This window comes from Pundamilia nyererei, unplaced genomic scaffold, assembly GCF_000239375.1.
Source record: "Pundamilia nyererei isolate P.nyererei 1_Seehausen unplaced genomic scaffold, PunNye1.0 scaffold00025, whole genome shotgun sequence".
Lineage (NCBI taxonomy): Eukaryota > Metazoa > Chordata > Actinopteri > Cichliformes > Cichlidae > Pundamilia > Pundamilia nyererei.
In genome coordinates, this window is record NW_005187426.1 from 1981762 (window position 1) to 1996514 (window position 14753).

At 40.1% G+C, this 14753-nt stretch overlaps 1 protein-coding gene across 3 annotated transcripts in view; it reads left to right on the forward strand.

Moving 5' to 3' along the window:
- LOC102193628 (enhancer of mRNA-decapping protein 3) overlaps nucleotides 1-14753 on the forward strand; it is a 27105-nt gene that overhangs the window by 8715 nt on the left and 3637 nt on the right. For 2 of the 3 annotated variants that reach the window (XM_005727590.1, XM_005727591.1), the window contains exons 4-6: nucleotides 3380-3730; nucleotides 12822-12975; nucleotides 13772-13989. In XM_005727590.1, coding sequence (XP_005727647.1) covers nucleotides 3380-3730; nucleotides 12822-12975; nucleotides 13772-13989 — 723 coding nt within the window. The remainder of the gene's footprint in view (nucleotides 1-3379; nucleotides 3731-12821; nucleotides 12976-13771; nucleotides 13990-14753) is intronic. The other variant, XM_005727592.1, reaches the window with a different exon arrangement.

The following is a 14753-nucleotide window of genomic DNA, read 5'->3' on the forward strand; positions in this document are numbered from 1 at the left end:
CCCCCCATCTCATTTCCCTGACTTGCTTCTGGCCAGCACAGGAAACCGACACCCCCTCCCCGACAGGAAGCCATGTTGTCCCAGTGTGCTTGGAAAGCCAAAGCGATATCAATTGTGGAAGCAATGTTTACCTTTGAGTTTTTATTTTAATCTCTTGCTTTCAGGCTGGAGGCCAGGGAGCTAATGCCCAAATTGCACAGGGCCAACGTGCTGAGTGGCTTGGGCTGGGCTGGTCCTTTCACACGCAATGCCATGCTCCCAAAAAGCCCCCAGTCACAAAGACGGGAAGGCTGGGTGGGCTGTTGCGCACATAAGATCACAGATTCTAGGAATTTTTTTTATTTTTAATATCTGTTAATGATCTCTCTTGGAGAGCACAAAGGGAATATAGAGGAGGATACATAGGGGTATAGAAGAACAGTTGATTTCATTAACCCCAAACAGATCTCATTCAACTTGTCTTTTGGAGGAGCTGCTTATATGGAGTGAAATCATAGTTAAAAAAATAAATAATAAATAAATAAATCCAAAACCATCCAAAAGCCAAATACGAAATGTTTTTACTGCCTCCTTGCTGCCCACTGTGTGAGACTCAAATGCCTACGTGCTCCTTAATGCATATTAAAATCTGCAACCATTTATTTTTAGTTGCAAATCTAATCAAACACTTGTACTGCCCTGCGTACCACCATTGTTGCCTTCCTATTGTGTTTTCCATGCCATCACGAACATCCTCGTTCTTTAAGTAACCTCACACACTTCCTTTAATCGGAAAATGCTGCCGTTATAATAGACTTCGAGAGTCTATTGTAAGTATGTAAGTAGGTCATTTTATTTGACTTTGCCTTTTGATTATCAGTGTGCATGTGCTTCACCACAATCATCAGCAGCTCTTCCATTTTTGATTGATTTTGATTTTGCTCCTCACCAACAAGTTTTCATGGCACTTCTAAGCTTTGCATTTTCAAATGTATTTACTGGTGTTTGTTTAATGTGGTTGTTTTGTTTTTTATTTTTTTTGTTTTATTTATTTATTTTAGTCACATTTACGTCGTAGGGATTGTTTGGGGTTTTCTTTTTGTTTTTCTTCTAATCACTGATGATAACTGATGAAACCAGATATTGAGTAGTGCAAGGACCAATTTAATGAAAACCACAAAGATCTCTAAAAATAATAAAATATATTGTTTTATGAAACGCTTTCACAGTTTGAACACTGTGTTCTTACCTAAACTCACATTTCAGTTAAGAACATTCCAGGCCTCTGTAGTTGTAGCTGTTGTGGGAAGTTTGTCTAAACTCAAATCAGTAAGGTTCACTGTCTGTCTACTTGTTATTCATTAGCCTGTTTAACTTGGAGCTTTGCCAAGTTCATTCAGATTTTTGATTCATAGCATGACAAAACACTTCCTTGTAAATAATGACATTGTTGGCTTGCTCTAATAAGACGCTAGCTTTTATTTATATATGAGTTTCTTTAAAAAATAAATAAATTGTGATGTAAAAAGTAATTGCATGTTTGGGCACCAATGAATAGAGCTACAGCGGTGTCAAATTAGTTTTGCTGGCAAATTTGTGTCAAGCAAAGTGTACGATGACAATATGCTTTCCAGCATATAGCGTGAGAGAAGCCAGAGTACCTTAGCTGTCACACTGACAGTAGCGTGTGAGTGTGTCTCCTTGTTAGCGTGAGAGAGCTCTAGATGGTTGGGGTTGAAGGCCAGGTTTTTCCAGTTTGCTTTTTTTTTTTTTTTTTTTTTTTTTTTTTTTCCCCCCTTGGTTCATATTGTTTTGTTTTTGTTTTTTTCTTTTTTGGTGCTTACATGTACATAAACTTTATCAAGCACCGCTCATTCAGCCATTGGACCTTTTAAGTGTTAGCAGTGTTTTGTTCTCATTGAGCTATCGTAACTATCCGTGAGACGATAAGAGTCTGCAGTAACAGCTATCCAAGATAAAAGGGCTGCAACCTCCCAGTCCGAATTTGAAACTGCCGAGTGCAGGAACTTGTGTATGGATTACACGGTTTATAACACAATGGCTTTCAATATAGTATGACAGCTCCTAGCTTCATTTAGAGATGATTAGGATATAAGTGGGGTCTGACAGATTAAATATATATATTTAAAATAATCTGTGTTTCAAGGAAAAAAAGGCGTGTGCCAGCTTAGAGCAGAGCCTTTGGCTCCCCGCTCCGAACCTGCAGCTGATGGGGTTTAATCCTGGGGATTCAGACGGGAAGTTCTATATGATTAATTTGTTCTTTAGATTCTAAATGACACCATAGTAGAGATTAATTACACTATAATTCCCAGATTTTTATTGTAATATTTTGTTCAATTTGAGGTACACTAGGTGTTTGTTTGTTTTTTTTTGTTTTTTTGTTTGTCTTTTAATTTATTAAAAAAAAATAAAAAAAACAAAACAAAACACATTGCTGTGTCATTTTATGTGTGTAAAAGACTGGCATCATTTGACACATGCTCAGGCTTAGCTTACAAAAATGAACCTAAATGAACACACTCCTTTTGTCAGCTTGTCTTGAAAATTCACAACTGGATCTAACATGTGACACATGCCAGGACCACATTACTGCCAAATATAGTAGAGACGGTCAACATTTTCAGTTCAGTTTTTTATTGTTACCAGTTGAAAACATAAGTAATCTCAGAGCACTTTGTAAGGTAATGACCTTCCAGTACAAGTGCCCCAGGTTCACATCAATGTGAACCCCTGCTCTACTCCAAGTAAAAGTCTAGAATAAGTTTTATTTTTACAAACTCGGTAACAGACTGTATTATATTTTTTGGCTCTTTACAATAAGACAGAACGTAAGCAGTCGGCACACTTTGCTTTGTATCATCTGATCCTCCTGTTTTCGCCTTAACCATTATTCAGCTATGAACAGAGTAATGAGGGCGTGTGGCTGTAGTGGAATATTACTATGCTAGCAGGCCTAGCATCAGCAAACTATGAACATCTTAATGGCTAGTATATAAATGTATGGAAAAAGACAAGCATTGCTACTTTATTTAATTTATTTAAATGTAGTGGTGTAACTATTGTTTTTCCTCCTTGAGTAAGAGTAAAGGATCTGCTCAAAATGCTAACATGATATACTATTAACTTTATACAGACCACCTCTGATGATTGAGTGTAATCTTTCTTTTTTCAAATGTTTGCATGCTTGGGTAATTAAATCCATAACAAGTTTTGAATCGTTTGCAATGGCACATATACTCTTTTCCTCAGGGATCGTAAGGTCCCATTTGTGCACCTACCCTTGATAATGTTCTGATTAAATCTTTGCCAGCATTGTCCAACACCAAATCCTGTTTTATGTGAGCAATCCTCAGTTTGTGTTTTCCATTGTCTCCAGGTTCATCAAACAGCAGAGGGACGACACAGTCCACACCCAGGAGAAGCAATGTGAGGAATGGAGGGGCTGGAGGGCAGAGATCAAAGAATGATGAATGCTTTGGTGATGGGACTGATGAGAATCTGGACACTGACTTTGATTTTGAGGGAAACCTGGCTCTGTTCGACAAGGCTGCTGTTTTTTCCCAGATTGATGGGGCCAGTAGCAACAGCAACAAGTTACAACATCACAATACACAGGCTGAGCAGAAGACCCAGTCCTATCGCCATGATGAGAATATTCTGGAGGTGAAACCGGTCACATACAGACAGATAACTGTGCCCCAGCATGGGGGCAAGGAATACTGTACGGGTAAGAAGAAGATGCACACACAAATTTTTTTGTGGCAAGGACACATTTGTGTATGACCATTTGTGGTCCAGTGTTTCAAAATATTTAACTTCATTTTAATTAAAAGTAGACAAAGTTGCAGAGAAGCCAAAGCTGCAAGTGGAGCCAACGGTGAGTCAGTTGTACTCTGCCCTGCAAGACATCATAGTTCAGATCATTTGGCCAGACCCTTCAGGACATTCAAACAGTAGTCAAACTCTGAGTGATCCATGCTAGACTACGCTGTGAATATTAAAAAAAGAAAAAAACAAAAAAGATCCTTTCTTTACACAATTATGTAACTGTGGACTACACCTGAAAACTGTAGAAATCAGTTTCTTTTTAGCTGGATACCCAGCTATAATAACTAGCAATATTCCACGCAAAATTCAGGTCACTTTTAAAGAGTTGTGATTTTGCTCTCTAATTGGTCATAAAAGGACTTTGAGGTAACATCTGAAAAATATCAGCTTCACTCGGATGTCATGTTGAATGAGTAACAGGCAAATTTAATTTTTTTATTGTTTATTTTATCTCTTTCTGTGATCACACCTCACAGAAATAAATAGTGGATAAGAATGAAGTATGTAAATGCAAGGCCTTTTCTGACTGGTTTTCTATATTTGATAAAAGAAAAAATTAATCTTGCTACCACACAGTTTGACTCACCTTCATTAATACTTTGTGCGTCGTGGGAAGTATCCTTATTTAAGTTTATGTAAGATGGTGAACGTTAAATATACAGGACATTTTTAAGTGTGTCTTTACTTTCGTTTGTTTTGGACAGAGTAGTTTTTTCTCCCACTGTTTCAACTTTGGCTAGGTGTACACTCTGGTTATATAACAGCACTGTTTTGACAAGCACAGTTGGCGAAAGGGTTATGGCTTTTGTCAAATGGTGACATAGTCTATTTTACAATTGATATTAAAAGAGCTTTTAATAGTGTCTCTTTTATTATTTTATTATTTAACACAGTGAAGGAGACAACATGCACCATTAAGTGGTGCTCACAATTGACCCAATTTCTTGATCAGAGTTCACCCTGTTGCAGGCTAGTTGGCAGTGCGTATCTATACCTGGTTACTGTTGCGATCGTGGCTCAAGAGTTGGGAGTTCGCCTTGTAATCGGAAGGTTGCCGGTTTGAGCCTCGGCTTGGACACTCTCGGTTGTTGTGTCCTTGGGCAAGACACTTCACCCGTTGCCTACTGGTGGTGGTCAGAGGGCCCGGTGGTGCCAGTGTCCGGCAGCCCCGCCTCTGTCAGTGCGCCCCAGGGTGGCTGTGGCTACAATGTAGCTTGCCATCACTGGTGGATGACTGGATGTGTAAAGCACTTTGGGGTCCTTAGGGACTAGTAAAGCGCTATACAAATACAGGCCTTTTTTTTTTTTTTTTTTTTTAAACATACTTTTTTCTTGGTCAAAGTATGCTTCTTAGTTGTCTCTGTGCTCAAATGTAATTTTCATATTTTGCTGACCGTTGGATAATGTCAGGTGTTGAACCCTGCATTGTCACATAATGTTGACACCAAATGATTCAAATTTAAATTGTTTCCTCAGCATGCATGGTTCTATGTAAATTTCTGAAGATGAGCAAGACTAGATATTAGTACAAGGGTGACGGGTGTGTGTGACATTGGTGTTTTTATCCCAGATCGACAGTTTTATGTGGTGACTCAGGAGAGCTCAGTATAAGCAGCTGCCAACCATTCTGCAGATAGCTTCCAAGCAGAGCCTCCTTTCTTACCGTGCAGACAGATTTGCTTCCCAGGGCTGTCATCATAATCCCCGTCCTCTGCACACTGTAATTAGTATGCCGCCGTACAGCCTTACATAAACAGCACCTCTGAAGCAGGAAAAAACCGCAGTGCTCTTGACCTGGAAACTTTGCCAGTAAACAGATAAAACCACAGTGCAAGAACACAGAAAGTAAAACAAAGTGCCCAGCTGTTGGTTAGGTTGACATAACAAGCGGACATGGGGATTTAAGATTCTGTTTCTATAAGTCATTGTTGTGAAGGTTGCAGCCTCTGTAGTTTAGTTGTGCTGTTCTCTTCCCTACTGTAGTGAAACTTCAGGTCAGGCAAGCCAAATTAGAAAACATTTTGCAATCATTTAAATATGAGCTTCTTTTACTTTAACTATTCGTGCTGCATCACTTTGTTGGCATAGATGGAAGCATATTTTGAATCGTTACAACCCATTTTTAACAACTCTGACCTGGTTGTTTAGAGCAATGTATAGCATGAGCTTAAGCTCATAGGAGTTACTTGCACATATATTAACCTTGTTATTATGTGCACTAATAGTGCCTAGAAAAGGTAAAAACAATAAGGAAGACTGAGACTCAAAAACCTCTGTGGCGCTCCAATATTAAGCTGTTTGAACCACTAAATTACTAAAAGGTAATATTTCAAATTTTAATGTTAGTTTTATTTTCTTCTTGCTACCTCTGCAACTCTTAAAGTGGAACAGAAGTGAATGAAATGGGCTGCTTTCCCTCCCTACCCCAGTGCAAGCCTTAGTCACACATGGCTCGTATCCAACCAGCGCGTATTGCTTTCAGTCTTGCCAGTTTCCTTGTCACGCTTGAAGGATAACTTCCAGCTCAGTTTATTTTAGCGCTGCTGTATACTCCCAGCTACCCAGTTTAGCTAGTCTGTTTTTAATACTGCACTGAGAGTGTGTGTGAATTGTATGCATATGTGAGAGCGAGAGAAAGGTGGGGCGTTTTGGTTGCAGAAACTTAAGCAGCAGAGTTACGAAGCGCACCTGATGGGTTGGTTTAAAAGCAATTAGTGCATACTAATGCAACACCCACTTCCTCTGAGCTTGGCACTCAAGGCAGCACTTGCATGACAAGAACCAGTTGACTTTCCTGTGCTTATCGCTCACAGGAGGATTGGCATGCTCTAGATTTTTGTTGCCCACTGAAACATATTAGCAGTCTTTGTGTGGTATCAATAAAGAATAGTGGGAGGGGAACAGGGCCGACCTAAAGATAAGCAAGAATTTCGGTCAGGCACGGCATGAGACTCTGTGTTTATATGCAATTATCTTGTGTATGAGGGTGTGTGTGTGTGTGTGTGTGTAGAATGTGTGTGTCATTGAGAGTGTTGCATGTCTGGGTGCAAAGTCGTGGGTGTATATGAGTGTGATGTGGGGTCTGTGTTTGTGTGTGTGTGCACGCGCTTGCATCTCTTTGTGTCAGTGTAAGTTCTGTGCACACCAGTGAGGCCACCAACTTCTCAGCTGCCAGGCTGGAGATGTGTAAGAGGCCATTAAGGACTTAACTGCCTCCCAGTAGCTTTATTTATCAAAGGGACCCTGAGCCGCACAGTTCCCCCAGCTTGACTCTTATTACCCTTATAATGTGCCACAGGCAATGGATAGCTAGGGATTAGCACACCCTCTATAAAGCTTTCCACACAATTTAGTTTGTACAGTGATTTTTAAAAAAAGAAAAACAAACTGCAGATATACATTACAGTAATTCAAGGAAATACACAAGAACAATTGTGTTTGGTTACATAGTATGAAGGATGCAATTTAAAAAAACCAAAGGAATTTAAGACTTTTTCTTGAAATAGGACTTCTTATGAAAAGCTGACTTGTGAACCAAAAGCTACTTTTGTAGTAATTAATTAAATGCGTATTAAGAGTTTGTAACAATGATTTACTTTTTTCTTAACGGTGCTCTTAAAATGATTGTTTTTGGCTCCTATAGTTAGCTAATTAAAAACAGAATTTTTTAAGAAGTCCAAAGTAAGAGTCATTAGGTTAGACAGACCAGTCCAGTAGCTGAAGCCTCCAAAACGATTTGGAGAGTGCTTCACACAGTTCTTAAAGGTTCCTGAAGTCAAAAGGTGGCAAATCTTACCTAAAAGTGTATAGTGCATGTATTATGTTTTTGGGTTAAATACTTTGTCTGATGGTTCATCTGGTCATGGGTAATGGTGTGTTTTTAAGAAGATGAATGGACTCACTATCCATCTTACTTTAGCCCTCCCCAGTTTCTCACCACAAGATGTTGGGATACAGGTGCAGGTGTTCATATTTGTGTGATGTTTGCCCCCCTTTTTTTTGTCACGCGAACCCGCTGCATGTTTTGACTGAGAAGCAGCCAGTGTGGGGGGTCCAGTGCAGTGCAGTCCTGTCCCGCAGCTAAGAGCTGGGAATTGGTCAGAAACCATGTGATGGTGCGTGTGAGTTCAGGCCCTGTGGGGAACAGGCGTTATCACTCTGACTGCCTCATGTTTGCCATCTTTTCTAAAGGCTGCCAATCTTTCCTTTGTTTCCTCAGACAGCAGTGACAAACAGGAAGGGAAATGGAGAATCTTGTGATGGGAGCAAGATCAGGTCAGATAGAGGAAGAGCAGCTTTTCCCCAATAGTTTACTCACAGTTAGCTGCAGCCCTAGCCCTAATCCAGTATGTCATTGATTATTCAACCGATTAATCATGCAATTAGGTAAGAAATTATTTTGTCTTTATGTATTTATTTATTTTATTTAGAAAGAGGGGCAAGGAGGGACCATGCGCTTACCTGCTGCTCTCTGGCAGGTAGCTCCATGCCCTCCTGGGTTTTAAATGCACCTTAGAACACACATGCATCAACACTACAATGAGCGGGTGGAGGAAGGTTTGGAGTCTTCTCTCACCCCCATTCTCTGCGACCTGCTGGAGCGGGGGGGCTAGGAGGAGGAGTTGGCCGTCCGACTGCGGTCTGGAGTGTGGGGCCTCCCTGCTGCTGCGGAGTCGGGGCGGTCTGCCTCCCCCCACCGCAGGGAAAAGGGTAACACCACCTGGGTCTGGGTGCAGTTCCCCCCCTCCAGGGGCAAGGGTACCTAGACCCGGGGCTTAGAGTACGCTTGGGGAGTGTGATCGTGTGTACAGCGTCTCTTTATGTCTGTCTCCACGTTGGTTGAGTGTGGAGTAAGCGTATATGAGAGCATGAGGGTGGGAATGGATGTTTGTATCTGTGTGTGCCTGTATTTCTGTGTCAGGTCAGGTTGGGTGTCAGGCGCCACCTCTCTGGGGACATCTTAGGCCCTCCAAGGTATGGAGGCCTATCTCCCCCTACCACCACTTCCCCTGCCAGTGGCGGACTCCCTCAGACATCGGTGCGTTGGTGGTTCTTTGTGTCCGGGGATGGGCGTCCAGGTACACACCGGCTCACTCCTTGGCGGCCGCTTATCGGGGCCTGGAGCCTGGGGCTCGCTCGGGCCACTTCGGAGGTGGGGTGCCCTGGCCTCTCGGCCTGGGGCTCGGTCACTCAGGCACAGCTGGCTGCCGGCGGAGCTCACGGGCGCGTCACTGCAACCCCCCCTGGCTTCTGCTCCGCGGCTGCTGAGTGAGCCCTCATCTGGGACTCTCCTCAGCTCTTACTGGGACAGTGGCGCAGCTGCCCCTCTGTTGGTCTTCCTTGGTCTCTTGTGTTCTGGGGGCCTCTGGATGTCTGGAGTTTTGATCTCCTCCATACCTGCTTCATGCCCTGGAGGACGGGGCTGTGGCCCCCCCACACCCTCTAGCAGATCATTACATGAAGGAACCTTTTAAAAAAACAAACGCGTCCATGCTCACAGGTGTACACACGGATGATCACACCCACAAACTACACCCTTTTTGGCTCCTACCTCAAAGCACACTGTGTTCTGTTGATCTTATGTGCTGCACAATAATGTTTAATATTTAGTATTTACTGTCATATTCCCATATATCATTGTGATGTTGTTTATTCTATTACTCTTGTTCTCTTCTGCTTGTTTTCTTTTTTCTTTCTCAGCAGGTGACCCAGGTGATTGATATATGCATTTTTTTTTTTTTTTTTTTTCTGCCCATTCTGTTGGTTTTTGTCTTTTGCCCTTCTCCCCCGTCCCTCTTCTCAGCTGTTTCTCTTTCCCTCTTTCTTTCTCCCCTTCTTTCCCCCAGTCAAGTCTGTCCCGTATTCAGTAAGTGAAAATAAAATAAACAATAAAAGGTGAATCAAATGGACCATTATGGCAAGGCTGGGATGGTCAATTTGGTAAAGTAAATCCGTTGGGCATCTTTCTTTGCCTTTAGACAACAATTCTGATGGCAAAAGAGCCAAACGGGACAGGCAAAAAAAAAAAGCAAGAGGGGCAATACATATTAATGAACATTTTAACAAATGTAAATATGCCAGATTATAGCCTTGGGCTAATTTCCATCTCCAGACCCTTTGGCAGGTTGGTGTTAAACACAAGCTAGTAAAAACATACAGAGATACTATTTACAGATCATGTGACAAGGACAAAAAACTGTGATCACTTTATACTAGAACAAACAATGACAAGAAGAGTCATTAGTCTCTTATTAATTAAGAGTCTTACTAATGAGCAATAATAAATATTAAAAACAAAAAACACAGGACTTTCAAAATAAAAGTCTCATAATTTCTATTTTAAAAATTCATGTTTTAATAGTTTAACCGCATAGATTTCTCAAAAATGCATAGCATATTAAAATGAAATCCAAAAATAAAAAAAATCTCACGTAAAGTAATGTCAAAAGACATACATGTTAAAAGCATGTATGTCTTTCTTGTGCTGCCCTGCAAGAAAGCTTCCTTGTGTATATTTTTAAATGTATAATACAGTTTTATTTATATATTATTTTTTTAAAATTGACTAAATCTGAAAAATGATTTTACCTAAACCTTCAAAATAAACATGTTTTACTATACCCCATGCTCGCCTTTAGACTCACCTCTCCTTGTTGCAGGTATCACAACGATAGAACGTGGGATGGCTATCCTCAGCCTTCTGCAATCTGCCTATTTTAAACATGGTGTCAGACGAAGTTCATAACAGTTCGTCATATTTTAACGTCTGCTGCTTTTGCTGTGTAAAGCAAACGATCGTGGACAGAAGCAGCTACAAGTTCACTTTTGATCATGTCAGAGCTTGTTAAGCACGTCATTTGATGAACCACACTTTTTCCTAGTAAAATTTTTATTGGTGATTACAGTAACAAGTGGAAACAAAACATGCTAGAAAAATGATTTGTTTCCACTAGAGATGGCACGATACCACTTTTTTTTATGTCTGATACGATATCATAAATTTGAATATCTGCCGATACGGACTCCGATAAATCCGATATAGTGTATTTTTTTAAATCAATAAAACAGTTTTTTTTAATATCTTGCTGCATTTTGTATAAGTTCATACTCAAGTTTAAAAAAAAAAACAACAACAACAAAAAAAACACTAAAGCTATTCTGTTATACCTTCATGCAAAAAATACACTGCACCCAAAATATTTCATAGTTCAGCAATACTGATCAATCTAATAAACTTAAATCCTCCATCCTCCCTATTCTGGTATTTTAAAGAGTACTTAGTAGAACTATTAAGCTCCATATATCGGTTGTTAAGCTTAACGTGGGAATGCTTTACTAACATTCAGAGATGAACTTACACACTTGCTTGCTTTATTTCTCTCTGGGATAACTTTGAAATGAAATGAAATGCCGGTTTTGTAGCAAGGCTCCAAATGCTTTACCGGACCGCAGAGAAGTCTCACACGCCACAGCTGCTCTATCACGTGACGCATACTGCTCCGACGTGCTTCGGTTATGAGCGGAGTTATGCCATGTTGCAAGTCTTGTGAGGTGCTTTTTTGATATTTAATGGATTTGATTACATTTTTTTATTTCTCTCCGATATCCGATCCAGTAATTTAGGTCAGCATCGGACCGATACGTAATATCAGATCGGTCCATCCCTAGTTTCCACCTAAGTTCACCACCTCGGTAACTGCTCCCCCAATGCTCTTCTCTGTGTCTGTGTGTGTGGACTGACTCCACATTAAGCTATGGCAGCATCATCTTCACTGCTGCTGTTGAGCTATCAGTCTTTTTGTTTAGAAGCTGAGGGCTGCATGAGCTTCATATTGCCGCACTTTTTATTCGCACACATGCTCCCAGATACGTTTCTATTGCAGGTTTATTTGTTGTCGCAAATGTTCATGAAATGCTTGAGTTTGCATGATGTCAAGCAAAAATTATTATTACTGTTATTTAGGGCTGTGCGATATGACCAAAAGCTCATATCCCCGATATAAGACATGTATCGTCCCAATAACGATATAAATCACAAAAATTTAACAATTTCTGTAAATTCTGTGAATCTCGGGCAGCTCGACTTGCGTGACGTGTTTCCAGCTGGGCGTCGTGTACCTGAAGTCGAGTGTTTTAACGATATATGAAATTATACATTTTTAGACATAAGTTTTAACGGCCGCCGTTTTCTTTGAGTATTTATTACACAGGGTGCTGCGGGGAAAAGCCTGTTCTAACGTTTGCGTCGAAGGCTTATTTTTTAGCACCTGGCGGCTCTTTTTGGCTTCTCATCCGTAAACACTCTGCATACTCTTTCACGTGATTCAGTTTATTTTGAAAAGTCTCAACAGGATCTTGAGCTTTATTGTGAAAGGTTTATGTGGAAAATAAACAAGCGGACACGCGATGGTTTTACCGTCGTTGTTGCTAAGGACAATGCATAACAACAGGCGCTTGTCCGTCCGTAGTGTGGTTATATTAAATATAAGAGAAAGAGAGAACTTTAAGAAATGAATATAGCCACTACAGTGACCATCAAAACGATGAAAAAATATTGCCGTAAACAGTTTATTTTGCGACACCACGAAACAAACGATAGCGTAAAATGAAACGATAGATTTCTTTATATCGTCATCAGATATATATCGTTATATCAAACAGCCCTACTGTTATTTATTTTTTTTCTTTTTCTTTTTTTTTTTTTGCGATCCAGTTATTTGAATTACTTTCTGATTCAATGCAACCCGACTACTGTCCGCCGGAAAACCTGGGAATGTGTTTATCTGTAGACTAATATGTCCTTATCACCAAAGTCCTATTATTAGATTTGACTTTGCTTCTACTTTTGTTTCTAAAGCCATTTTGATGGAGATTAATGGCTAAATGGCTTCAGTTTTATTAAATGTTTTGCTTCTAGAATGTAACTAAAACTGGTGCTGAAATGAAAACACATTAACACAGTCTCTATCTCGCGTGTTTTCTTTTTGCAGACACAGGTCTGGTGGTTCCCACCGTGCCCTATGAGCTTCATAAACAACTCCTAGCAGCTGCAGAGCGCTGGGGTCTTTCTCTTGAGCGCAGGCTAGAAGCAGTCGGTGTTTGTTCCAGTCAGATGGCTCTCACATTGTTAGGTGGACCGAACAGGTAAGGAGTACCAGTCCTAGCTTCAGTAGCACCTTAGACTTCCCAGTCTCATGGCTAGCTACTGTTAGTGGTTTGTATTATAAGAAAAAGAATGTACAACAGTGTGTTAAACATCCTTGTCTGAAAAACAAGGCTTATTGTTTTAGGAAGACACTACATTCTACATTAAGATTAAATATAGTGTCAGGAACATCCTAAAAGACCAAAGCAAACCCTGTTCGGTATTATTTACATGTACTTTTAAGTGTGGCAGAGGCTTATTTAACATCAAAGAAACACAACACAGTAGCTCATAACAAAACTGGTTTATTGCCTCAGTCCTTTCATCTACTTTGCACTGCAATACAATATAGTCAGATTTAAATTGGAAGTACAGTGCACTCAGATCAGGTTTAATTTTGTGTTGTAGTGCAAAATCACAACTATTTCAGTGAGAACCAGCAGGCACTCAATTCTTCTGTTCAGTTTAATATTAAACCTTGTAAATATAGAAGACTTTATTTAAGATTTATCAAGGTTGGGATATTTTAAAAATGTAATTATAAATAAAATACTTAGTATAGCTCACATGCTTTAGTCAAGTACCATTGTCATAATTCCCATAATCAAAATTAACAAACCTTTGGTGGGGTTCAGTTTTTCTTTTCTACAGAAATTTAATGAGTGTTTGACTTCCCACAAAATCCTTGAGATGGGGTTTAGACTTGCATTGCCAGTTTGATCGCAAAGTAATTCAAGGGCTTGTCATTGCCTGTGATTTTTATGGAGAAATCTTTCTTTTCTCAAATATTCATAGGCTCACACCAAAAAATGTCCACCAGAGACCCACCGTAGTCCTTCTGTGTGGTCCCCATGTTCAGGGAGCCCAAGGCATCAGCTGTGGTAGGCACTTAGCCAACCATGAAGTGGAGGTGATCTTGTTCCTGCCTAATTTTGTCAAGATGCAAGAGTCGGTCACCAGTGAGGTCAACCTCTTCAGCAAGACAAGCGGAAAGCAGGTCTCCAGCGTCAAAGGTAAAACTCCACCAGTATTAGTATTAAAGTATTTTGTATTCACACTGTAGCCTGCACAGGTCTCAACAATGTTGCTAGAAAAGTGGGGCACTGTGTGTTAACCATGCCCAGTTAGAACTGACTATCATAGGCAAATGTTGCCCTCTAGTGGAGGTGCACCATTTAAGACACTCCTGACTCTTGTGCTTGGAGCTCATACTGATATCTTGGACGTGAACTTATAAATCAAAACACTGGTTTTATCTCTGCAAAGTTTTAGTTAGTCTGAATTAATACAAGATAATCCACTCTTGGTTTATAATTATTTACTGTTATTTTGATCAGTGTTATCTTGAAGACAGCTGGAAGTCTTGCAGGGAGAGAGGGAGAGGGAGGGAGAGACTTTTTATCCCCACCCCCCTTTTTTGTGTGTGTGTTTTGTCTTTTTGTTTTTTCTTCCACACACATAAAGCATAAACACATTTCCTTAACAGTTGTTATGTGTAGGTTATTTATGAGTCCTTACTAAGATAATGTGACACTGCAGTTTAAAAATATTCTTGTTTTGTTGTCATAACAAATCGTGGATTACTCATTTATGCTCTGCCCAACTCTGCTCGGATCAGCTGGTTGTTGTGTTTATAGTAGAGATGGCACGATACCACTTTTTTATGTCCGATACCGATACCGATATCATAAATTTGGATATCTGCCGATACCGATATGAATCCGATATAGTGTTTTTTAATCAACAAAACTGTTTTTTAAATATCTTGCTGCATTTT